The sequence below is a fragment of the Malus sylvestris genome, chromosome 1, assembly GCF_916048215.2.
Source record: "Malus sylvestris chromosome 1, drMalSylv7.2, whole genome shotgun sequence".
NCBI classification, from domain to species: Eukaryota; Viridiplantae; Streptophyta; class Magnoliopsida; order Rosales; family Rosaceae; genus Malus; species Malus sylvestris.
In genome coordinates this window covers 21,310,732-21,337,309 of record NC_062260.1, presented here as the reverse complement: position 1 = coordinate 21,337,309, position 26,578 = coordinate 21,310,732, and the positions used below count along the sequence as shown (strand labels likewise).

At 35.1% G+C, this 26,578-nt stretch overlaps 5 protein-coding genes across 8 annotated transcripts; 3 read left to right on the top strand and 2 right to left on the bottom strand.

Annotated features, from left to right (window-relative positions):
• Nucleotides 1-1,913: 1,913 nt before the first annotated feature.
• LOC126633946 (40S ribosomal protein S15a-1-like) lies at nucleotides 1,914-3,688 on the bottom strand. The gene is made up of 4 exons (XM_050304463.1): nucleotides 3,578-3,688; nucleotides 2,893-3,027; nucleotides 2,620-2,780; nucleotides 1,914-2,261 (listed from the first exon to the last, which is right to left on the bottom strand). Exons 2-4 carry the CDS (start codon nucleotides 3,020-3,022, stop codon nucleotides 2,163-2,165), a joined length of 390 nt encoding a protein of 129 aa, XP_050160420.1. The 5' UTR covers nucleotides 3,023-3,027; nucleotides 3,578-3,688; the 3' UTR covers nucleotides 1,914-2,162.
• Nucleotides 3,689-9,311: 5,623 nt separating this feature from the next.
• LOC126633889 (transcription factor bHLH113-like) lies at nucleotides 9,312-12,468 on the top strand. Of its 4 annotated transcripts, none has more exons than XM_050304434.1 (10): nucleotides 9,312-9,484; nucleotides 9,772-9,906; nucleotides 9,986-10,046; nucleotides 10,342-10,457; nucleotides 10,620-10,711; nucleotides 11,151-11,342; nucleotides 11,462-11,548; nucleotides 11,634-11,699; nucleotides 11,835-11,894; nucleotides 12,181-12,468. In XM_050304434.1, the coding sequence occupies exons 2-10, from the start codon at nucleotides 9,855-9,857 to the stop codon at nucleotides 12,322-12,324; spliced, it is 870 nt and encodes a 289-aa protein (XP_050160391.1). In that variant the 5' UTR covers nucleotides 9,312-9,484; nucleotides 9,772-9,854; the 3' UTR covers nucleotides 12,325-12,468. The 4 variants fall into 4 exon arrangements, with proteins under 4 accessions (XP_050160391.1, XP_050160381.1, XP_050160386.1 ...); XM_050304424.1 differs by lacking the exon at nucleotides 9,312-9,484 and adding an exon at nucleotides 9,491-9,653 and having other exon boundaries at nucleotides 11,465-11,548; XM_050304429.1 differs by lacking the exon at nucleotides 9,312-9,484 and adding an exon at nucleotides 9,491-9,653 and having other exon boundaries at nucleotides 11,838-11,894.
• A 293-nt stretch (nucleotides 12,469-12,761) lies between these two features.
• Nucleotides 12,762-14,272, top strand: LOC126633924 (GDSL esterase/lipase 2-like). Its single transcript, XM_050304451.1, has 3 exons — nucleotides 12,762-12,965; nucleotides 13,045-13,300; nucleotides 13,871-14,272. The coding sequence occupies exons 1-3, from the start codon at nucleotides 12,777-12,779 to the stop codon at nucleotides 14,128-14,130; spliced, it is 705 nt and encodes a 234-aa protein (XP_050160408.1). The 5' UTR covers nucleotides 12,762-12,776; the 3' UTR covers nucleotides 14,131-14,272.
• A 3,049-nt stretch (nucleotides 14,273-17,321) lies between these two features.
• Nucleotides 17,322-19,492, top strand: LOC126633940 (actin-depolymerizing factor 1-like). The gene is made up of 3 exons (XM_050304460.1): nucleotides 17,322-17,481; nucleotides 18,770-19,035; nucleotides 19,150-19,492. Exons 1-3 carry the CDS (start codon nucleotides 17,479-17,481, stop codon nucleotides 19,298-19,300), a joined length of 420 nt encoding a protein of 139 aa, XP_050160417.1. The 5' UTR covers nucleotides 17,322-17,478; the 3' UTR covers nucleotides 19,301-19,492.
• Nucleotides 19,493-20,180: 688 nt separating this feature from the next.
• Nucleotides 20,181-23,948, bottom strand: LOC126633883 (protein ALP1-like). Its single transcript, XM_050304417.1, has 3 exons — nucleotides 23,636-23,948; nucleotides 23,414-23,535; nucleotides 20,181-21,404 (listed from the first exon to the last, which is right to left on the bottom strand). The coding sequence occupies exons 2-3, from the start codon at nucleotides 23,526-23,528 to the stop codon at nucleotides 20,359-20,361; spliced, it is 1,161 nt and encodes a 386-aa protein (XP_050160374.1). The 5' UTR covers nucleotides 23,529-23,535; nucleotides 23,636-23,948; the 3' UTR covers nucleotides 20,181-20,358.
• Between the last annotated feature and the right edge of the window lie 2,630 nt (nucleotides 23,949-26,578).

Below are 26,578 nucleotides of genomic sequence, written 5' to 3'. Positions count from 1 at the left end.
CTAGGCAATTTAATAATTTATTACTTTACTCTCAAATGGTGCTTGTTAACTCTCAAATTTAAAGAAGATAATTTTATGATCCGATAAGAATAAGTTAAAAGAAGTTTTACACACTTTTGCAAGTGTGTGATTGCAAATATTTGAAGTATTATATAACGAGAGGTTTAGCTTTCCACGAACTAACGTAGGCAAAAGTGATATTTATCGTATCAAATGATAAAAATTAATATTTAATGAGATGTATCTGACTTAAGCTGAAATCGTCTAGAACTCTTGACGAAGACAGTTTAAGCGCCAGCTCTTACCCGAAGCGCTTCACAAGGCCAGTTTAAGAAAAAAATTATAGCCTGTAAAAACTAATCAATAACACTTTTTAGCCTCTAACCTCGTACACCATTAGAACAACAACAAAGATTTGAAGGCTAGATTTCGTCTTTAACCCATGACCCTTAGACACCCCAATAGACATGGTCTAAAAGTTCAATTTAGAATATTTGAAAGCCCACCCAAAAAAAAAAAAGAAAAAATAATTGGGAAGTGAGAGAAAAGGTGAATGGGAAGGAACACAAAAAGTTGTGCTCGGAGTATATCCTGAGAAGATACTCTACCCGCACCTTCCCTTCACCTACAAAACGTCATAACGCGCCCATGTTTTATCACCCTTCCAACATGAAAAGCTCTTGAACACCATCATCATCTACCTTCTTGCTTCTCCAACTTCTTCGTCCTCGGCGCCTCGTTGCCAATGGAAGTCGGGAGTGGCGGCGGAGATACCATTGGTGGTGGTCAAGTTGGTGGTCACCATGTTGTTGCTACTACCAACGAAGATGACGCAAGCGACGACGAAAAAGCTAATTGAAATTTGAAAGTCATGTTGGTTGGCTTTGATGGTAGCTAGGGCAACTACAGATCTTTGGCAGTATCCGCAATCTTTTATCTTTGTGTTGTTTTCCGATTTAAGCGTGTCATCCTTCCTCAGGGGCCATGCTAATCGTGTTGTTGTTAACTTTAATATCATGCTTCAAAAACCAGTACTACTTATGCCACCACCAGTTCCACTACTGCTAGGTCAAGGGGGGACAGTCCTCCAGTATTGGCATTAATAAAATCCCTGCTGGTTTATGTAGTCTCTTGTTCTCAAACATCACATTTTTCTTTTCTTTTTTTTTATCTCGGTAATCTAAACGTACAATAGTTTATAGGATATTCTTGAAGTCATTCTGCACTTCACCGATGTATGAAAAATAAAAAATAAAACGGAGAGCATAATATTTTAAAGTGCTAGTAACAGTTCCGCGCATTAACCATGCATGAGTTTTATTGTGGGATTTTGTAGATCCACGTGGACCATTAAAGCACTTAGGAGTCCATTTTGTATGGTTTTGATGATTCTCTATCTTTTAATCAATAACTTGAAGAAAAATTGGAACATGATCCCCTCAACCACTTCAGACTTGTTTGTACTCTTCACCGTTTTAAGACCCATAATTCTGTCGTTTTCAAAACTATCCATTTAGTTCGAATTTACTGTTATTGCCCAATACCAATCCATTTCCTTAATTTTGAGAGGAATGGAGGCGCTTACGATCAAACAAGATCGTTTTTTTTTTTAACAAACGATGTTATCTACATTAACAAAAAAGGGCTAGCAATAATGTTGTTCAAACTCGCTTTTAGCGAGAATCGAAACTAAGACTTCTCACTTACAAAGTGAGAATTGAAACTACGACTTCTCACTTACAAGTGAAGAACACCCGCGGTTTAATAACTAATCTTCCTTTCTCCTCAAGTAACTTAAGTCGCAGATTACCGACCAACAGATGGATATTAATTTGAAAGAGTACAATATGCAAGCTCAAGTCCATTTTCAGAACGATGCCGAGCATATAGCATTAAAAAGCTAACACAGCATCTTTCATAACAACCAACCTTCATCCATTCGTTATTCAAAGAAAAACATACAAAGCAAAAGCATTACTTGATTGAAGCCAAAATTTGGATTCCATAAGATAAAAGTAAAGCAAATAACGTTTCAGTAATCTCTATCAGCATCCAAAACAAACACAAATTGAAACATAGACGTATCCTAAGATGTTCAAAAGTACACCCCAAAGCTCCTCTCAGAAACAGGAAAACTCGATTCTCATTCGTTGAAGCTTTGCCTAGTAAAAGAAACCAAGCACTTTACCACCGACATTCTTTCTTCTAGCCTCCTCGTGGTCCATAATGCCAGCAGATGTTGTCAGCACAATGTATCCAAACTGCAAGTTCAACCAAACATCCGTAAGCTTAAGTGGATAAGAAATACAACACAATGCATAACATTCGATCAAGCAGAAAAAACGAGAATTCAAAGTTCATCCGACACAAAAGATCTGATATGATACATGAAGCACATTACAGGAAAGCTCAAACAGGAGCCAGCTGAAAAGCTAGACCAATCACCATTGACATGATCAATAATATATAATCTTGCCAATAACATTTTTTTACAATTTTGTTTTGCTCAAAAATAGACGAGTTACAAATCCAAACTATATACGTTTCCTCAAAAGAATCGACTAAGACATATGTCCTGTTTCTAGGCTTGAAATAGCTAACTGATAAAAATGGGCTAACCTGTCTAGAGGGAAGCAACCTTGCAGTCCATCCCTCAATCTCCTTAACGCCGACATCAAAACGAGGGCTGATAACCCCACACTTGTTAAGCCTTCCATTCAGCTCGACCACAATTTTACCAGCCCTGTGATCATCAACATACTCAAACTCGCCAATGTATCCTACATAGCAAAACCAAAAATATTACTATCCATACACCCAGAAAAATAACAACTCACATAGAAACTTTGAAATAACGAAAATGATGTATAGCTTTAACTGATGGATGCATACCGTGCTTTTGCATCACCAAAAGAAACTTGACAATGACCTTGGACGATGGTCTGATCATGACCTGGCGCTTGCCCCTTTTCTCAGCATTGTACATGCTCTTAAGAGCATCATTCAGAACGCTAACTCTCATTGTCGCTTTTGCATTTCAGAAAAGATAATCCAATATAAGTTCATCGGAGCTATTGCACGCAAGTCAACAAGTACAAAACCACCAAACAAAAACATAATACAAAAGCTATTCACTTGTCAAATCTTACACTCTTAAGCAATGTGTTAAAAAAGCAAAATGAAAACCAGTAACGGTAGTTCGATCCCTTTCCCCATTTCTAGCTCAGTCAAACATATCAATCTAGATTCCACAATTATCACACTTGTTCAAAGCCCCTAATTTATAAAAACCCAATTCCAGAATCATTTATTCCCACCATAATCAAGTAAAAAACAAACATTTGACCTACTTAAGCACAAAAATAACAGCATTTCAATCCAAGCACACCAAAACAAAACGTATTCCAAATCAAATTAACAAAATCAAGATCCAAGAGATCCAGATGCCCAAATCAACCTCAAAAAATAATTAAAAAGGACGAAACTCTAACAAATAAAGACTGAAAGCAAACCCTAATCGAAACAATATCAGACAATTGATGGAAATTATGAAGTTTTGGACTGAAAAATCACGTACCAGAAGAGATGCGCGGTATCAGCAGAGGCGCCTCCGAGAGAGCTAGGGTTTCTAGGGCTTAAGAAAGGACGAGTGACGTGAACCCGAGCAATTATATTTGGTGGGAATGAGGGATCGATTGACCGAATTGCCCTTTCGGACCCTACTTTGGTCCAGTGGGTCGTAATTTAGTGTCGGATCGAATTTGATTTGTAGGCCCATTGGATCCAAGCTTTGAGGCTCAGCCCGGAGTCATGCAGCCCAAATTAAAACTCCTCAGTAAATTGGGCTTTTGAATAGTATGTTCATTATAGTATGATGTAAGGCAATCCAACATTTGATAATCGTTTACTCTTCAGCTTATTTGACAATATGTGAGTTGTGCCAGTTGTTTAGAGTAGTGCGGTTGCCCCATACTTTCAAGTTTGAAGAAAAAATAAAGTAGTTTAGAATTTGGAAAGAAAAAAAAATCACATATGTAGCTTCTATCATTTGGCTGGGCAAATGTCATATTGAAATGGACGATAGTAAAATCAAACGTTAAATTTATCACAGTAAAATGAAGCTACTATTGACACTATAAAAATGTCAATCTTCACTTCTATATAGATAAAGTTAGGATGAAGTTTTTGACTTAACAAAATGAGCTCTCTAAATATATAGACAATGAAATGATGATTCAGACACTCGAAAGATATTCAAACAAAGAACTCCGGGTGCATAAACACTAGTAACTGCTTGAACTACAAGATCCTTACTATAATATTGTACCTTATGTGTGCATTCCCATCAACATTTCCCTTAATATAGAGGCCTGCATATAATTATCACAAACATAATGATATGATTGATCATATGGATAACAAGATAGAGTCCACTGAGTCACTGAGGGATGGATTTGGGGATTGACTTCCATAATAAAATAGACCTAAGGTCATAATATTATTATTATTATTATTTACATGGAGGAATTCGTTTAATCTTGTATTTTGATAGTAGACCATGCATAATTTAATAATTAAGCAGAAGACTAATTAACATAATTTATATATTAATTTGCATGGGGGAAGACTCGTTCGTGTAAGCATCGAGAAGCTATTTATGCAGATGAATTTCAATTTATTTTTAAGGTCGAATACAGGACCTAAATGACAATCTCCAGTTTTGACTTCTAGATTTTCAACCTGGTTGATCAACCCTAATGTTTAAGATAAAACTATCCTGCAGCTTTTATATTATTTTTATAATCTACTAAACTAATGTTTACGTGTTCTGATTCTGTCTCTCAAATAACAACACAGGTGCAGGGTTTGTTTTGCAGCAGTCACAGGACTCAGCCGTGCAATATAATTTTAAAGAGTTTTCCAACTTAACTATCAGATTAAACGCTGACAGATGGCAGTTTATAAATGTTTTGCAGATTGTTAATATTTGCTAGACACCAAATTAAGAGAGGTTGACTTAATTTTTTTGTTTATTAAGATTGCAGGTGAATAAGAACGTATAAACCATAACATGTAGAGGTTTTAGGATGACAACAGTTCTCTACCTTTGTTTAGTCATGTTTATATTACGACTAATGTTAGGAAGACCAATTTTTGAGACAAAATTTTGTAATTTAAATGATATGAAAGTTGATAATTGAATTATTACTTAAGCGTCGATAAACATGTTTGTTCTTATTGTGAATAAATTTAGCCTCCTAAGCATTATTACTTAAGCATCATTTAATTTGCCAATTTTATCTATAAATTTAGCCTCCATAGGATTATTCTTATATTACATTATTATCAAAATGAGCCTTGTCAATAAGTGTTAAGAGTATTGTGAATAACAGTTCTCGTAATTTACATGTTACGTCGGACTGTAAATTTCATTAGAGACTCGAGAATCAATATGTAAAGTAAACACAACAACTAGAAAACGTACTCTTTGTTCTTTTAATCCCCAACTTCTCGTAAACCCTTTTGATTAAAAGTTTGATAAGCCAAAAAATATTAACAATGTCATCGAGCATATTTCTTAATATTATATTATATAACATTATTTGCCGAACTATATTATTAAAAGAAAATTAATGAAAAAGACTTGAAAACTTTGAGTTTTAATCAAAAGAACAAAAATGTATTGTAAGTGAATAGTTCCAGAAGTGACTTTTTAGAGGAAAAATATCATTTTCGTTAAAAATGAATAATACTAGAAATGTTTCATTAAAACTCCCTATTATTAATAGAGATAGGATAATTAACAACTATGACACCTAGGACGGTCGGAGAATGACCCACCAAACAAGAAAAAGAGATGGTGATTAATTATTGTTAATTAATTTGCATCATGCTAATGGACATTGGTCAATTAACTTTCAACCCAATTTTGCGAAGAGGTCAAAATTAAGCTTTGTTAATAAGTGGAATCAATTTAATAAGACCAGGCACAGAAGACAAATTAATATATAGTCTAATTCTTTCGAGAAATATTTTATATGGGTAATGATAAGAAGACTAAAATTTTAAACTAAAATTGCAAACCAAATGATGTGTCACAAATAGGAAATAAGCATGTTAATCAATGCTTAAGTAATAATATAATTATCAACAAACACATTGTTTGGTTTGCAAACTTGGTTTAAAAATTTGGTCTCCTTAGCTTTATCCTTTTCATAGCAAAGTGATGGAATTAAATGTCAAAATGGTCCATGAGTTTTACTCTATCCGCCAGTTTACTCCCTTTGTTTTTAATTTGGCCAAATAGGTCCCTGTATTTACATCCGTTAACCAATTCAAGAAAATCCTTTAAAGGACCATTAAAATTGCCAGGTGCTTGGCACGTGAGAGGACAAAAATGTAATTTTATTTGTACACATGAACCTGTAGAATTATCAGAGAGACGGGCCATACTGCCCATTTCCAACAACACCGATATGGTCCCCAACTTGGTAATTATCACATGCACAATTCGTCAGGTGTGGAGTTTTATCATAAAAGGCTTCATTATTAGTTGGAGTGGGGTTAGGATATTTAAACTCTTTCTTTTCTCATTGATATGGTCGATGTGGGACATTTCAACAATCCCCCTCATGAGAGACCCAATTAGTGGGTCACACGTGGGAAATCCACATATCGACAACCACAACCATGTAGAGCCAAGATGACTCACCCTACACACGGGGCCAAGAGACCCACCATCATCACACAGGCTTAAGGGGACCTACCCATCACGTGGTAGTACAGTACGGGCCCGCTCCCTGGCCCTGATACCATGTATAATTATCAGAGAGACATACCATATGGCCCACTTCCAACAACATCGATATTGTCCCAAACTTGGTAATTACCACCTGCACAATCCGTCAGGTGTGGGGTTTATCACAAAAGGCCTCGATGTTAGTTGAAGTGGGGTTATGATATTTATACTTTTCTTTTCTCATTGATACGATGTGGGACATTTCAACAGAACCTACTGCAATAAATTCTTCATTTCCATTCACTTGAATACTAAGCAATTTAGGGTTTCAACATCCATTTGGTCGGAATCCAATGATTGTGGGGTTGCTGACTGAGCTTTTGGTGACTACTCTAGAGATTGGTTGAAATGAGGGATTCAAACATGTGGGCTAGGCATAGGTTATGTTCGAACATCAAGTGTGACGTTGTTGAACTCAGTCGGCAATCCCATAATCTCTGGATTTCTGATCAAATGGATGTTAAAACCCTAAATTGCTTAGTATTCAAGTGAATTGAAACGAATCATCAATTTCAAAATATAGGCATCGTATATTGCGTATGTTTAGTGGGGGTACAATAAAATTATGTTTTTGTCCTCTCATGTGCCATGCACGTGCCAATTTTAACGGTTCTTTAACCGATTGTCTTGAATTGGCTAATGGATGTAAACACGGGGACCCATTTGGCCAAATTGAAAACGCAGGGACTAAATTGACTGATATAGTAAAACACGGGGACCATTTTGACATTTAAGCCTATTAATTTAATTTATAGGGCCGGGAGAAAATACATATTATAGTTTATAGATTAGTAATATTATATGTGACAGAGTAATTATCATACTGAAAAACTAATTAGTAACATTACGTGACAGTGTAACAGACACACCAAAAAACTATTCCAAAAAGTAGAATGCCTTTCACTTTTAAATTGTTTGGAACTTTTGTATTTCCTAAGAACGTCTCCAAATTCTAATATTAATGCAATACCAAATGATATAATTATCCAAACATCCAGATTGACTAGCCTTGGCTTATTCATGATGTTTTAAGTACTGGTTTGATACTGGTGTGATTTTATAAAAAGTGGGTATAAAAAAAAGTTGAGCTAAAAAAGGTGTTTGGTAAACACTTAAAAATAGCTTATTTTCATAGTTTTTGGTGAAAAAAAAACTGAAAACGTGAAGCGGGCAAAATGAGTTTATTCTCACAACACATCAGAAACAGTTTTTTTTTCAAAGCACAGCAATACCAAACCAGCCTGAATTAAGATGCTTTTTATTTTTTTTGTTTTTTCTCACTTATAAGTTGCAGATTCAATTTCATAAGTAATACTAGCTGAAACAATGAACTCAATAGAGTACTACTAAAGTAGCAATTTCATCCCTTTTCTGCCTATGAGTTGATAGCACCCAGAAAATTAGGTATAAAAGAATCAACCGAAAGAAAATAGTTCCAAAGTTGTATTATTAATTACCTGGTTCCCTAGCTATTATCAAAATTAGAAAAAGCTTCTAAAAAATCCATATATTCACGTGAAAGACTATGAAAACAAACAGATCATAATCAGGATATTGCTCACTCACAAATATCAAAATTAGAACAATGGCCTAATTTTAGACCCACATTCAGTTCCAGTAAGTGATCCGAAATTGCTGTCCTCTCAATATATTCCCCTCATTCTGCAGTTCATCTAGGCTTGACAATTATGTTAGAACATCAATTTGAGTTCCATCAACAGATCATCAAAGCGTCTCTAATATCCTTTGTTGCACAACACATTAATTAACCATCCAGTACTGATATTGTATTAAACTTAACCGCTTAGGTTAAAGAAAATAAAATAAAATTTCAATGCGAAGGTAAACGGAGCCAAAAGAACCTACCAGCTTGGAGAGTTTTTTCTTAAAAGGCCTCGATGCTATTAGTAGTGAACTATTCAATTTAAATATTGCAAAATATTCTTGCAACACATTCGGATGTTGAGTAGGCTCATCCACATCCATGCCTTTGAATTATGATTGCACATACTCAAAGTACAGTACATATCCATCAATTACCCTGAAATTATCGAAATTCTAGTATGGATCGCTAGTTTGAATTAGATGAATAAACGACTAGATGTGCATATCCAATGATTTAGCAACTAAGGTTTCAACAGTCGAAGTTTCCAGTGCATACTATGCTCGGTCCATGCTAAAAAACCCCGAAGGATATACGAATGCAACCGTGTGCAATATAGAGTTTGCAACAGAAAAGAAACCGAGTCAAAATGTGAGTCATTTATCAAGCGTTCCATCATCTTATTTAGCTTTGACTATGCAGCTGCATCAAGTAGTAAAATAACCAGTCATTTTCGACTCATATAATTTGATATAGAAATCAAGTCAAATTAAGCGAAAGCGAAAGCAAACAGTAAACATGCTAGTGAAAGAGAGAGAGAGCCGCCCCGGCCAATATACTATTATAATATAAGGTTCTGAGTCACCTGGACGTTTCATATTCCTTTCGTGATCATGATTCATACAGTTACTAATTATATATAACCTCTTCTCACAACATTTTTCTACAAAAGGAAAAGAACCGTTGCTGCACTCAAGGGGAGGTTCAAGGTCACGCCTTTTCACTACAGAATATATACTAATTCATCTGGGAAAAGTTCTCAGCTCATCAGGTCTAGCTCTTTTCGTTTCAAGAGATCCGAGGTGAGGAAATGGATTAGCTTTCAAATAATGTCTTCAGAGTGGAAAACACTCACCGGGAGTATAAACTCTTGCGAGTGTAGTACTCATCACCTGATCAGGTCACGTGATGGGTGCTATGATAAGGAGATATATATATATATATATATATATAGAGAATCTGCTCTTTCAAGTAATCTTGGGTTTCTAGAATTTTCATTTCATTTTTCACTTTTGTGGGTTCTTCTTGATTCATTTTGCATGCATTGTGCTCTCAGTTAAATCACATTTTGTTTCTGTATGTGTTTCAGTTTCTGGGCTTAGAAGAATTCTAGTGTCTCAAAAATCAATAGAAGATCAACTCTCTCTGCATGATTGGATTTTTTGGGCTCAAATGAGAAACACTGATCTCCTTCCATCTCTACCCTCCCATCTTTACAGCTGCGGTAATCATCATCACAAATCTTAATTAGTATTGTTTACTTTGAGCATAAGATTATTTCAATTATTTCTCAATTTCTTCAGAAAACAATATTGATGTTCAGATGACAAATTGGGATGCACAAATGGACATGAACAGTAAAATGTAAGCACTCTATCCTTTTCAAGCTTTTATCCTAAATTTAAACATTTGTGGAGATATATAGGAATTAATCTCCTTATTTTGAGAAATTATATATAATAACCTCATCCTCCCAATTAGATTACTCATCTATTTCTGTTCGTACTTATCAAATACAATCTCAAGAACTGAAGAATGACAAAGACTGTCCCCTAGCAACTAATTAGATTTTCATTTTGATTATTATTGGGGTTATTATATTAATCTTAGTTTAATTATTTATCCAAATAATAATTGTTACCCCCTGTCGTGGTGGCAGTGGGTTTTGCATGGGATCCAACGCATTCGAAAGTGACAACCATGATAACATGAGAGCTGCAGACTATTCTCTTCCTCTGCAGCAGTCATCATCCCTCATTACCTATCAACCTCCAGGTTTTGTGCATTTCCTTTTCCATCTGTTTCCATTTCAGGAGCAACTTTTCTAATTTCTGCCTAATTTTTTTACCAATTTTTCTTGATTTTGTAATTTAGTGAACTCTAATAATTCACACAAGAACCTGGTTAATTTGCAGTAATTACCTTGTCTGATTGCAGTTAATTATCCATCTGGTTCGTTGAGATATGATGACATTTCAGAGCAGTCAATGTTCCTGGACAAAAAGATTTCAGCCCCCCAATTTCAAGCAGTATGTTGATCCAATGATCTTCTTAATTAGTCTGTAGCTAAGTTCCTAATCAACAACTAACAAGAATTTCCTCAATTTCAAATTTCACTAGTCCTTCATTTCAAACTAAATGAATAACCTGATCATTGTTAATGTCAATCGTTCACGTCATCTTTAGTTACAGATGATTATCTCACGATAGGTCTTACACAAATAAAATTTTGACCGACATGTATCTTATATTGTGAGAATATGTATCCGAACTACACATTTAAGAAAAGGTCATACTCGGGTCGGGTAATATCAAACATTATGGCAATACTTCCCAAAGTATTTTTGGAAATTGAAGACAAATGGGGGTGAAGACGATTCCATTTTATTTGCATCTTATCTGGTAGAATTTGTGTGATATAACCATGCTTCAATCCCTAATTTGTTCCATTTTGTAAAATCCTTGAAGGATTGCCAGGCCATACAAAATGCAAGGAAACGTCCAATTGAGGTTGATGACTTTGGTGGTCTTGTTGGTGACAGAACATCTCTCAACGAATTATACAAAAATAAGAGAAGCAAGATGACAAATAATAATTCTCAACAACAATATTGGCATCAACAGCTCCAAGAAAACTCAATGGAGCAACAAAACAATAAGGTATCCTAATTAATCAAATTTTATATGTGTTAATTTAAAATTTAATTAAGCTATGGATTTGTTGTTGAACTTTTGCTGTTTGTTTGTTTTATTTTTTATTTTTTATTTTTTTTGGCTAGAAGTTGCATCATGTGCCTGTGAGAAGAAGCCAAAAGCTTAGTGACAAAATCACAGCTCTCCAAAAATTGGTTTCCCCCTATGGCAAGGTAATTAGCATAAATAGAAAAAATTGATATTGCATTTTCTGTAAATTAACTACAACTAAGATTTTAACTTATAATAATATTACAGACTGACACTGCCTCAGTTCTTCAAGAGGCTTCCACATATATCATGCTCCTCCAAGAACAAATTCAGGTATTAAGTATACATATAGTGAAGTAATTATGGTAATAAACTTATAATTAATATCTTCATTTTCATATGCTGCAGATAGGTTTTAGTTGCTAAATTTGCTTGTTGGTTTTTTGTTTTTGTTTTTAATTTTTGTAGCAGAATCTGCTAAGGATGCTTGGTAGTTCATACAAGAATGCTGCGGCTCTTCACTCACAGGTCGCACGGCAAGCACTTGAATTAATTTGAAGACATATACATAAGATATTTGGGACACATAAACAAATGGAACCAGTTACAAATTTTTAATCCAAAACGAAAAAGGGCACCAGGTTGTCAACATAAAGAGGAGCTAAACAACAGTTTAGATACAACTTACTATCAGTTTATTGTCCCTCAGTTTTAATTTTGATTCAAATTTCGTATCTGATCCTATTTACGTATATTTTCCATGATATTTTAAATTCTTATTAAGTTTTTCTCACAAATTTGAAATTTTCAACAGGAATCTGGGAGTGGGCAGGCGCTTGACCTCAGAAGCAAAGGCCTTTGCTTGGTTCCTGTGTCAATTACTCAGAAAGTGACTATGGAAGAGGGTTCTGATCATCTTGCTACGTCAAGAAAAATTGTCATAGCTAATAACTTCTAGTGCTACATTTAACTACTAAGCACCTAAGCTATATGTTAATGCTTCACCTAAATATCACTTTTGAGAAAAGCTGCTTTACTTCAATGCTTTCCTTTTTAATCATACTTAACATTATCGATTAATTCGAAGAGATAATTGAGAGAATTCATCTAAACCAGAGGGAGGTATAGCTATGTTGTGATATATATTTCAATTCAAACTTTATAATTATGGTCTGGGTATCACACCAGTATTTCTGCAACTCTAAACACCATATAAGTTTCGAGAAAAAAATAGGAGAGCGATTTCCGCCTTCTCCTATTACCTCTTGCAATAACCACTCTTAATCAAGTTTTGAAATTTTTTATGTTTCTTTGAACATTCATATAGAGAGAGTGAAGTGCATATTGTATTCCTTCCAAAAAAACTTACACGTGACAATATATTAATCGACCGAAAAAACCACTCGGACTATGTCAGAGCCAGATGTGGCTATGTCTCTCTACAATGGCCCAGCCTTAAATTTTGGGATTGAAGCTCTGCGTATTATTATGGGCTACGATTACCTTTTCCCTTTCGATACAAATTCCAGTGTGCTTCGAACCTACTCCCATGAGGAATTTGGAGGCCTGGTGATCGGCAACATAACTACAGTGATCAAAGTAAATTCTTAGCACTTTGAGAAAATGTTTCATTATATATATGCACATAGAGTACTAATAAATATTACTTTTGTGGCAGGAAATATATAACGAAGGAGGAAGAAATTTTGGGTTTATGAACATGTATGATCTTGGTTGTATTCCCTACGGAAAAGCACTAGGATCTACACCAAATGATGCATGCTACGAAGAACTTACACCATACGTGAAACTACACAACAAAGCACTTTTCAAACTCCTGAAAAAGCTAGAGAGTGAACTCACGGGATTCAGATATTCACTCTCCGATTTTAACAAGTTTATTACACAGAGAATAAATCACCCTTCCAAATATGGTATATCAACTTCCTTAATCCTCTTTCGTTATTATGAATATGCATTGTTTAGATCATTTAATGGGAAGCAAGCTTTTTTTTTTTTAAATAAAAGGATGATAATGGATTAGACGAGTCGAGTTACATATAAAGTTTGGTTATTAGTCTACTATAGTAGCTATACTCTCCAAACTCGCACACAAGATGGTCAAAAAAGACCAGACCATGGGATTTAGCCATCAATTACAAAGTAGGCAATTTCCCTGCCCCTAGAGCGATTAGAAATGGCTAAATCCCCAATAGAACGACCCATCCATCCCCTATCTCCATAATTTTATTAAATAATAAAGAGCGATAAAAATAAATACAAGTGGGGGAACGAAGTCAAAACCTGCAAATAACAAAACAATGCATCATTTCGGGATTCACATTATCCGTACATTCGTATAGTATATATATGTCAATCTGAAAAAACTGACATGAAACTTTCAAGAAAAAAGCAACTTAAATATTACTCAATCTGGAAAACTTGAGATTGACTAATCCGTTTTTTCCTATTATTTCTTTTGACTTGTGATATTGTTGGCAAAGGTTTCAAGGAAGGGAAGATGGCATGTTGTGGCACTGGTCCATATCGAGGAATTAATAGCTGTGGAGGGAAGAGAGGTATCGAAGAGTATGACTTATGCGACAATGTTACTGAATATCTTTTCTTTGACGCTGCTCATCCAAATGAAAAGGCCTACGAGCAGTTTGCCAAGCAATTTTGGAGTGGAAATCCCGACGTCGCTGCGCCGTACAATTTGAAAGCACTATTTGAATCCAATCAAGAATTAATCAAAGATATCTGATATGCATGTGTTGATGAAGTGATACATGCAGAATCGCTCAGTTGTCAACTTGTCAGTATTTGACAAATAAACAGCCATCTGATAAGCATTATTATATACAGTGCTCATGAATGAGAATGGTCACCCTATTTCTACTTTTGAATTCAAGTCTCAATTCTTTTCCATAAGAAACAGCACCTAGGATTTTTTTTGTTTGTTTTAATCTTAAGCATTGAATTTTTTTTATCTAAGCGAAAGTTTACACTAAATTAACTTAAATTACAAGGAAGAAGATGAAAAAAATTACTGTGTGAGATGCAGAGCAAAAAAATCACAGCGAAACGTCATTTCTAACCAGCACAACCACTCTAAAATTTGAATTATTCTTTTGAAAGTGGGACTTTTCACAAAATCAATCTGGAAAAACTCATAAATGAATAATCACTTTTTGTTTTTTTACTTCTAAAATTTTGAGCTTGTGATATTGTTGTCAAAGGTTTGAAGGAAGGGAAAGTGGCATGTTTCGGCTGTGCTCCATATTGAGTTTATAGTTGTGGGGTAAGGAGAGGTGTCAAAGACTACTATTGGTGTGACAATGTTAGACCATCTCCAAGCAAAAGGTCAAGAGGGTCGAAAATAGTCTAAAAATCGTCTCCAACCGAGGGCTAGACCAGAGGGCTCGTGGGCCCCACGGAATTTGAAAGGGCCAACTAACTGGCCCAATCCAGCCAGCCCCGGGCTGGGCCAGAAATTCTAGCATTCCTGTCGAATATAACCGACATGAATATATTTATATATTTCTGTCGGTTATATCTGACAGAAATTATAGGCCAAATTTCAAATGCAACGGCTAACTAACGTCAGCTAGCCGTTTTTTTATTTTATTATTTTTACGGTTTTTATTTTTATTTTTTTTTACACAATTTTTTTCCTATAACTTCTATTTTTTTTCTATAACTTCCTATAACTTCTATTTTACAAAATTTGTTGTATATTTTTTCTAAATTATATTTTTTTTTCCTATAACTTCTATTTTACAAGATTTGTTTCATATGTTTTTTAAATTCTATTTTTTTCCTCTAACTTCTATTTTACAAATTTTGTTTCATATATTTTTAAATTCTATTTTTTCCCTATAACTTCCTAAGCCATTATACAACATTAAATTAAATTAAGTAATATGAAACAACATTAAACAATATGAAATAACATTAAATAACATAACCAACATAAAAATTATACAACATAAAAAAAACATTTAACAACATGAAACTTAAACAACATTTTTAAAAACATTTAACAACATAAAACTTAAACGCTTACTCCATGCTATTTTTGGCCCAAAGATATGCAACAAGATTCTATTGTATGTACTTGTTTGTAGCACGAGAATGTATCATTCTATAGCGCCTCATGTACTCATTTATAGAGATACTACCAGTTCTTGGATTGAAAGGCAAATTAGGCCCATCATATATTTTTGCAGGAGTCCTTCTTGACCTATTTGGATCTTCTTGGTCATTATCGAACTCTCCATCAATATACCCATCTCGCTCATCCTCCACTATCATATTGTGTAATATGATGCAAGACATCATGATGGAGTCCAAATTTTCTCGAAGTAAACACTTGAAGACATGACGCCTCATCCGGAAGCAACGTTTGAAATCCTCTTCTGAACAACGTTTGGCATGCGCCATCACTCTGTTTTGTGGTTTGTAAGAGCGACCAGTAACAAAGCCACCCCATTGAGGTTGTTCCTCAGTTAGCTGACACGCCATGGCCGCAACCATGGCTGCTGCTTTGTTTTGTTTGTTGTGCCTTACTTGAACTTCTTCATCAGACTCCTCATCTTCTTGTCTCATTTGCGCCTATTTTTCTTCCAATTTGGAATTGGATGAGGACCCCCAGTTGGAATCCGAAGAGGATTCAAAGTTGGAATTCATTGCAAATTTGAATTGAAAGATATTGAATTGAAATAAATTGAATTCAAAGTTGTGTGAATTATAGCCCAATATCCACCCTATTTATAGTAAAAAAAAATTCAAATCCAACGGCTAACTGACATCAGCTACCAATGGCTAGCTGACGTCACTTAGCTGTTGGATTTGAATTTAAGTTGTAGTTTTTAAATAATAAATTATGTTTGGCCCTCGGTTGGAGACGGTTTTTTGTGACAGGACTAAAACGAGCCCTATGACCCTTTAGCCATCGGTTGGAGATAGAGGCAAATATGGCCCATGTACTGTTAATTAAAATATGAATATTTTGGAGGACTAGAGGGCTAAAACGAATCTTTTGACCAACATTCGATTGGAGATGGCCTTAGTGAACATCTCTTCTTTGACTCTGCTCATGCAACTAAAAGTGCCAACCAGCAGTTTGCCAAGCTATTTTGGAGTGGAACTCCAAATTTCACTGCGCCTAACAATTTGACAGTGCTATTTGAATCCATTCAAGAATTAAGTAAAGATAGTTCATTCGACATATTTATTGATGAAGCGAACATTCTGAATTGTAGCTTATGAATTGTTCAAGATTATTTTTATAAGATAATTCTACTCGTAAATGATTTTATTACAGTTGGGGTGTGCAATTGTATGTATTTTGTATGAGCTGCTTCGTATATTCGAGAAATTGGGTGTGTGTGTTGAATTTTATAAAACTACGTATTTTTTTATCTAATAATTATTATAATTTGCCTTATTATTATGAACTCGTTTGGAAGTGTTTTTGAAATGAACTTTTGGTGGAATTGATTTTAGGTTTCAAAATTTGAAGAAAAAAAAAACATCAGATATGTACTTCTTGAAAAAAACACTTTTTTCAAGATCCATATGTATCTGTACTAAGATTGATTTCTAAAACATTTTCACCAAAAACGCTTTCAATCATTTTAAAAAATACTTCCAAACAATCGATGCATTATTTTATGTCTTTCGACATGTTGATCAATTTTTAATTTAATACAAACACAACATAAATATAAAGAGATAAACCCGAATACTATCCATGAATAAAAGTTGGAATTTTCATTTTTAAAAATTTTCGATTGCATGGAGTCTTGGACCAGGAGCTAACGTTTGGGCCAAGCCCATGGAAGCAAAACCAAATGTACGAGAGCCCGTTTTACTTTACGTGAATCACATGCCATCTCTCATAGTAATTGCACAACGTAGAACACGTGTTCAACTATCGTTGGATCACCGCCCAATTTCTCTCTGCCGTGACGGTGATATTAGCAACTCTTCCGAAGGCGGAAGGCTCCCACATATTCTTGCCACGACCCGCAGCCCTCCTCTTCCACCGCTGAGACTCTATCCATCTATATCTCTCTCTCTCTCTCTCCGCCAATATTTTCTCGGGAAAATGGTGAGCACTTCATCTACTTCACTCTCTCTCTCTCTCTCTCTGGGGTTTGGCTTGTGTTATAGTTTCAGTTCTTTTCTGGATTGATGATCCTCTGCAGTATGATTATATGTGCGATTTTGGTGTTCGATTTTTTTGAAATTTTTTTGCTTGATTGTGAGAAATTCATGAAATGGTGGGTAAATTAGAAGTTGATGGTGGAATCGCATCCCTTTTGATTATCCAACGACGATTATTCTATGAGTTTGTACAGTTGCATATGCATTTTAATTTTGATTTGATTTTACATTTTTGCAATAAGTGCCTGTTGTATATGTGGATTTTGTGTTTTGCAATCACAAAGTATGAATTTTGATTTTTTTGGTGTGATGATATTTTGAGCCTGAATTTTACATTTTGGCCTTGAACTTGGATGACTAATTTGAATTATGATTAGTGTAAAGGCTAAAAATACTTATTTAAAATAATTGAAAGCGCTTTTAGAGAAAATGCTTTTGGAAAAAACATTTAAAGTGTTTCCTGCAAAGTGCTTCTTGCATGGTGATGGAACAATAAAGTGATTTCCCATGATTCTATTACTATTTTATTGGTTCCAAAAGTATTTTCATCGTAAGACCTTTCCATAATTTTAAGCCTGAATTTTACATTTTGCCCTTAACTTGGATGACTAATTTGAATTATGATTAGTGTAATGGCTAAAAATACTTACTTAAAATAATTGAAAGCGCTTTTAGAGAAAATGCTTTTGGGTTCCAAAAGCATTTGAAGTGTCCTGCAAAGTGCTTCTTGCATGGAGCAATAAAGTGATTTCCTAGGATTCTATTACTATTTTATTGGTTCCAAAAGTATTTTCATCATAAGCGCTTTCCATAATTTTAAAAGCATTTCCAAACGAGTCCTAAGAAATTGAACCTTACGTAGCATTTGTTCCACATTTGTTGGTTTTTTCTTCTTCTTTTGCTTGGTGTAGTGGTGATTAATTTTTCAATGGCAGGTATAAGTATGTCAGTGATTTATCAATTATTTGGTTTGTTAATAGTTTGGAATTATGAGATGCTTGAAGAAACCAGTAATTCTTAGCTTTAACTATGAACCGAGAGTTGATAAACCGTGACGGGAAAATAGCAAGGTGTGTTTTGGTTTTGGATATTTGGAATGTTGCTGTATGTTTTCAATTGTTCCGTGATTGGAGGAATGAAGTGAAAACTTCTGTGTAGCCATACAATTGCTAATTTAGTACTGATGCATTGTGGGTATTTGATGCATTTTGGTATTTGTTGAATTTTCGTAGGCGAACGCACGATCAGGGATGGCTGTACACGACGAGTGCAAGATAAAATTTTTAGAATTGAAGGCAAAAAGAACTTACCGCTTCATAGTTTACAAGATCGAGGAGAAGCAAAATGAGGTCATAGTGGAAAAGCTTGGCCAACCAACTGACAGCTATGAGGATTTCTCTGCAAGCCTCCCTGCTAACGAGTGCCGATACGCTGTTTATGACTTTGATTACGTGACGGAGGAGAACTGCCGGAAGAGCCGGATTATTTTCGTTGCTTGGTAACTAATTAGAGTGTAGAGTTCTAGGCGTTGTAGATCTCGTTCATTACTCTAAATGTATATATCATTATATGTTCCTTGGCTGTTGCACTCATTTAAGATCTATGTATGAAGGTCCCCTGACACAGCGAAGGTGAGAAGCAAGATGATTTACGCGAGTTCAAAGGACACGTTTAAGAGAGAGTTGGACGGAATTCAGATGGAGTTGCAGGCTACTGATCCTACCGAAGTGGGTCTCGATGTTATTAGAAGCCGTGCTAATTGAACGAAAAGCATCGTCGATGAAACGAGGTTCATCTATACAATCTGTTCTTTACAGTGACATGTTTATAGCCCTATGATCGTCAATTTGGTTTACTATTGTACTTCGTTGATGATTCGACTTGTAATTCGTAGATTATTGGTACCTCATTTAGGCTTGATATATAAAACCAATATGGTGGTTTATTGGAATGGATATCACTTGTGTCCTGCTTGCATTTTAGTAGGGAAAGTGGCCTCCCTTTTTGCCCTCATTTTATCTCACAAATCCCCTGCATGCGGTCCCATTTGAGTCGACGTGGCCACGTGGTAAAAGTATTTCCAAACTCATTGTTAATTTTAAACCTAAGGAGGACCGTTAAGTCTCACTAATGCTTGTTTTTTACGCATGACTATCTTGGACTGGACCGCTTGTAGGAATAATGTTTTTTGTGTTGGCTTGGTCTAAGTCGAACTGACATTGTTTTGTTTTTGGTGTAATGCCGAACCAAGAAGCTAGAACGTAGATGTCTTAGACTAGCATTGTTATGTTTTGGTGTAATGTGGGACTAAACAAGCCAAAAAAATTTGGTGCTCCGGAGTACTGGATATTTTGGATGTTTTAACTTAAGTCCCCTAAAAAGCTGGATAATCAAAACGGCAATGTCCTCGAAAATAGCATCTATTTTCCATTAGGCCTTTAACCAAATAAGAGAAGTGTTTTTGTGTAATTGTCATCAACCATTACGCGGTATTATCAGTTCAGTTATCTTATAACATACATATTTATTTATTAATATTATACTTAAAGTTCGTGACATATCAACCTTATTTATCCACACATTATAAGACGATCAATAACACAAATGTGACAGTAACACACACTAACATATAGATACTCAGAATGCTAAAGAACCATATTTATATGGTGTCATTTTTTCAACTAAACCATGTTAAGACAGTTTCTATAGAAGAAAGCAAAATCCCAAAGATTATAAACTCTCCAATTTCAACTGGCAAAGATTACAAAAAGTAAAAACCAATGAAACCACCATCCAGGATGCAACCAAGGGTCTGGTCTCCTCAGGGAGACAATCTTCCGGCTAAGTATATTGAGAGATTCTCTCTCAGTTGAAACGCCATATCGTCAGCGGCAGATTCACAAATTTGTTGCTGGTAACCGGGATCATGATGGCGAGACGATGGCATTTCATCTTGCACCTTATCCTCCATATCAATCACTATATTGTGCAGTATACAGCAAACAAGAATAATCCTCGGCAGCTTGTTCTTATCCGGCTTCCACATGACGCCTTGAATTATCTTCCACGTCTCTTTCAGCCACACCAACGCCCTTTGCGCCACCATCTGCGTTGCAAAAATCCGCTTGTTGAAATCAGACTCATGCTCCCAGAGGCGGCCTCTTCTGTTGTAAGGAGTGAGAAGCCACGGCAAGAGAGGAAAGCCGGAATCTCCTACTACGTATTCTCTCACTTCCGTTCCTTGTGAAAGCACTAACTTCTCCCCATTTAAGTAATCTCCTTCTTCGGACATCATGAAAAAACCTGAGCTTTTAAGGACCATGTCATCACTCAGACTTCCTGGCCATCCTGTGATTATGTTACGGAACCTCATGTCTGGATCAACAATTGCCTGCAAGATCATGCTGCAGTTTTCCTGGCCATCGAGCCAGACATCATCTGATGAGTCCGCTGAAGGCAGAGTCATCATGATGTGTGTGATGTCAATTGCACCGCAGCAATTTGGAAGGCCGCAAATTTTCTCAAACTTGGACTTTATCTCCTCCATTTCACCCTGCTCTTTAGGCCATGACAGATGGTGCAGAGCTTTTTCTTCCATTACTTCCACAAACCGCCAGGTTATGTGCGAAACAGTGGATTGGTTCATGCCAAAGCATTCACCGATGCTGCACAATGAATCACCCGAGCTGAGCCTCCTAAGAGCGATAGCAACTTGGTCATTCAGACATAATGGCTTGTTATTTGAGTAGCAGAAGGTTGACCTGGCCATCATATCTTCCTTTACAAGCGAACAGATGTAGGCGAATGTCTTTATCGAAATTTTGAAGAAAGATTCAAATTTCAATGCGCCTTTAGATTTTGATTGACCTAGAAAGTAGAAAACAAAATTTAATCATTTATCAATGTGAATTTCAGAACCTTTATGCCAATGTCCTTGGCAGAACCAAAAGATCAGAAAAACCTCTGCAAAAGAGGATAGAATTCATTTAACCGCAAGAGTTAGCGAAGTAATATAAATATAGCCTGAAATATCATCGAACGCAAGTGAGGTCGAAAATATACTTTAACTCCTTAACCACTGAAGAGAACTATGCTGAACAAAAGAAGGTCTTAATTACTGTATTTCATTCCAGGTGCAAATCTAAGTTTCTCAGTGAAGAACATAACATAGAGGACATTCGACATAAAAGCTGGAAAGTTAAATCTTTTGAGGTATAGGTATACGGTACATGATCAAATCGCCAAAATCTTGTGCCTTTCTGTTGTACAACTTGCAGATGGACCTATCTTTCCTAACAAAAAAGACTGCAGACACCAAAATCCTGAATAAATGATAAAATGTGATCCCAAACTTGTTTAGCGACGTTCTTTTAACTCCTATACCATGTTCTCTTGAAAGCTATTGCTGTTTCCTTTTTAATGTTTATGCAACCTACTCTATCCAGATAAGTATACGGACACTCATTTTGGACGACTGTTGCTTGAGTTCTGTGGCTATGGACTTAATCTTGTCCACCTGATCAGACCAAGTTACCGTAGGTCCGTAGTGTTCCACACAAAGGATCACCCTAAAGGTTTGACAGAGCAGCATATAAGAATTAAATACTCAGCACGAAAGCTATCTTCCATGAAATTGGAAAGACTTCATTAAGAAGTCTGCATTTTTTTGTATTTCATGAGGTAAGTACATAGAATTCTACACTTTTTTCATTAAAAAAACGTCGCTTTGTATAGCTTTCAAACAAAGGAGTTAAATCAAACAGCATAACTTGAAACTAATAGATTACCCTCGCTATATAAGATAAAGAAATTTCTGAACCTAACCATGTCATCTGAGGACACAACCAAAACAAAACCAAGGTGCCCCATGGTTCTCTGTCTGCCGTTCCCTCTGCTATATGCCTACGAGTGTTTTCCAAATCAGTCCACTCACTTTGTTTTGATTGATTGAAATACTGGTGTAGGACAGTCCAAAACAAAAAATCTGTACTCGTAACAGGAACATTATGTTAACCGCAAAATCTAAACATATTAAAGTATCGCTCTTAGGCCATAACTCTCAGCAAAATCCTACAAACGCCAAGATACAAACAGGTTATCCTGAATCTAATCAGAAGACCAGGTATGCTCACATTGAGGAACCTAAGGTTAATGCACAAGAAAAATGAAGAGAAATATACTTGGGAAGGGAATGTATAACACAACCTTATCTCAAGAAAAAACATTCATGGCACAATACCACAATCTAATCACCGAAAATAATGCAGCCTGTTTTAAAATTTCAACACATGCTTAGAACAAATTGCTGTCATGAACACCAACAGGATTGTCTGCTAAGAGAAACATCAAAATAAGAAATCAACAAAAATCAACTACTTATATATCAACCGGAATTACAAACAAGGAAACCGTTGACGAAGTTATATATTAGCATCATAAATTTAATGGAAGGAATAATGCATAAAACCTAAAATAATACCCTAAATAGTCATCAAACTAGGAATGCTATGCTCTGAGCAACAACAACGAGTACACGAAACAAGAGCTCGATAACACGAATCAACAGAAGCTAAGAACTGTAAGATTGTAAGATTATATACCACCAGAAATCCACTTGCAAATATGATTCACTAGTCACAACAAAAATATCCAATTTCTGAAAACTGCATTGAACCCAAATCCTAATATTTCATCAAAAAAAAAACAAAAAACAAAAATCCAAGAAATGCCCTCATAAGCAACAAACCATATATATCCAAACCAATTACCAATGCATATATTTAAAGACAACCGATTAAAACAAATTAACCAACAAAACAACCCGTGTAAAAAGATAATGCGAAAACACAGAAGCAGCAACAGAGGAATATTTGTACCCGAAATTCTCTGAGAGAAGCCATCCCACCAACATTCCAGGGTCTGAGAGTCTGAAGCAGCTAACACATTCTGGTCAACCTTCTTCTTCCTCCTGGACCCTCTGATCGGTCCCATTTCAGAACTCAAAAGCAACAACAACAAACTCCAAAGTGTTTGTCAGGCAAGAAAATCAAACAATTAAGAATCCAACACAATTCAGAGAAAACCCATCAGCCAAAAACCTGAAATTTGAAGCCTGTGAGAGAAACAGAGAGGATGAACAGAAAGAACACGATGTCTGTGTATGAGAGGAGATGGTTTGGCTTTAAAGGATCGGGTTTTTGGACGATGAAAGTTTGTAGCTTAGTGTATAAATATATGCGATATTAATGGTGTTAATTTTTTTTATTTTGGTTGGATTTTAAAGCATGCAGTGAGAGTATATAAGTTGAAGAAAAATACGTGAAGGAGAAGGTTGAAGATTGCAAGTGACGCGGGATGGTCGAGAGAAAGACAATGCAGCTAAGACAATGAATATATATATATATATATATATATATTTAAGTTTCTGGACATGAAAGACTTCCGACTGCCTCTTTTTCTCGCTGTGTGTGTCAATTTATTATATATTTTTCTTTTGTCCTTTTCACCAACAAAATATGGAGGAGAAAAAAAAAAAAAAAAAAAAAAGAGGTTGAATGAAGTTTTTGCAATTATGAAAATTTTGGTGTATGGAAAATCTTTTATTATTATATTTTCAAAAGGATAATTACAGAGACAAATTTTAATTTGTTACCTTAAAGAAAATTCGAGGGTGCCTCCGCTTTGGTTTTTCCGTCAATGAAATGTGTCACTTGATGTTAGATCCGTTAAAAAAGGTTACATGCGCATTGCACGTGACTTCTTTTCAAAGGAATCGATTGCTTTTAATGTTTTGATAACACGCGGCGTGCATGCCTCACTTAAACGAATCAAAATTCATGTAACGGTTTAGGCAGTTTCTTTCTTTTTTGTTTTTTTAACAACGATATTTTTTTTAACAAACGACAGTATTTACACTAAAGAGGTGGGAGAGTGGGCTAAGCCTCATAGTGAGCTAGCAATAATATGGTTCAAATTTGCATTTGGCGAGAATCGAACCTAAAACCTCTCACTTACAAGTGAAAAAGAATACCACTAAACTAAACCGTAGTACTAAATGACTTATACAAACGATATTAGATGAGGCAGAATCGAACTTGGTACCTGGGGAAGAAGAGGAAGAATTAAAGAGGTTAAAAGAAGGTTTTGCAATTATGATAATATTGATGTATGGAAAATCTTAATTATTAGATTTTTCAAAAAGAAAATTACAGAGACGAATTTTAATTTGTTACCTTAAAGATATATTTAAGTGGGAGTTCGCCTTGGTTTTTTTCGTCTTTGAAACGTGTCACCTCTATCCAAAAAGTTACATGAGTAGTACATGTGAATTTTATTACAGGAAATTAATTTCTTTTAATGTCTCGGTAACACGTGGTGTGCATGCACCATTTGAAACAAATTAAAATTTAGTTTAAGTTTCAAGCAATTATTTTTTTAATACCAACGATATTAAAAGAGGGAAAACTGAATACGAAACCTCGAGTGTAGGTTATATTCTTGACAAACTGATCAACAAACCCCTTGCCAAGTAGTTTCTTTCACCAACAAAATACTATAAAGAACATGGAAAAGGGGTTAGATTTTTGCAATTATGATAATTTTGGTGTATGGAAAATCTTAATTGTTAGATTTTCTAAAAGAAATTTGAAACACAAATTTCAATTTATTAAGAAAAATTTAAGAGACTCAGCCTCAATTTTTCATTTTCAAAAAGTGTCACATGACGTCAGGTTTGTGCAAATATAAGACACACATTGCACGTGACTTCTTTTCAAGGAAATTGATTGCTTTATAGTCATAATAACACGTGGTGCGCATGCCTCACTTAAAACCAATCAAAATTTGTGTTTAAGTTAAAATAGTTACTTTCTTTTTCTTTATTGGTTTTTAATACAAGCAGTAATAGGACCAAGAAAAATCAAACTCGAGACCTTAAGTGCAACATGGACACTCTTAATCAATCGAGCAAAAAACTCTTGGCAAGCGGTTTCTTTATTCAATTTATGTGTCTATCAACCTTTTATTTTAGAGTAAATTGTAGCTATGGTCCCTGAACTTTACTCAAATTGGAGCAATGGTCCTTCAACTAAAAATCAATTACCATTGGTCCTTCAACTCATTAAAACGTGTAGCTATGGTCCCTCAACTAAAAATCCATTACCTTTGGTCCCTCAATTTTAATTCAACTGGAGAAATGGTCCCTTAACTTTATCCAAATTGTAGCTATGGTCCTTCAAACATAACTCGTTTTGACAAAAAATTTTACGTAATTGACAAAAATGACCATAATTACACACTTTGATGAGTTGAGGGACCCTAATTAAATAAATGGTTATTCCAACATAACATATTTTGACAAAATTTTGAAGAAATTAATGAAAATGACTATAGCTACACATTTTGATAAGTTGAGGGACCAATGGTAATGGATTTTTAGTTGAGGGACCATTGCTCCAATTTGAGTAAAGTTCAGGGACCATTGCTACAATTTACTCTTTATTTTAACACACTACCAAATGAGAATTTACTTATTTTGTGCCATAAATAAAAGAACTGTTGATATATAAATAAAATAGTCTCATACTGAAGGTCCACCAAACTTCTTAGATTCAATATATTTTAGTTACTAGTAATTAAAATTGTCGAAGAAAAAATTGTATCCTGCAATATCCAATTCTAAGCCATGTAATTATGAGACGTTTGTTTTCAGTATTTTAAGGGATAGGTGACCCAGCTCCCAGTTATTTTTTCTTTTGTCCCCTTGCAACGATACTTTTGTTTGGACTAAGAACCAGGCTTTTTTCATCGTATTTTAAATACATCGAACATAAAATCTCGAGTGCACAAATAAAATATAAATGAAGAAAAGCATCCGACCTTGTTCAAGGCCACGTATGCATCATATAGATCCGAACACAAGACCACTTAATACATGCGTAAAAATGCTCTTAATGCCAACCCATACTAAATTCTTAATATTATTCGAGCTAAACACCTTCTCATTTACGATCTACATAATAGCAAAGTTTGTACACTATATT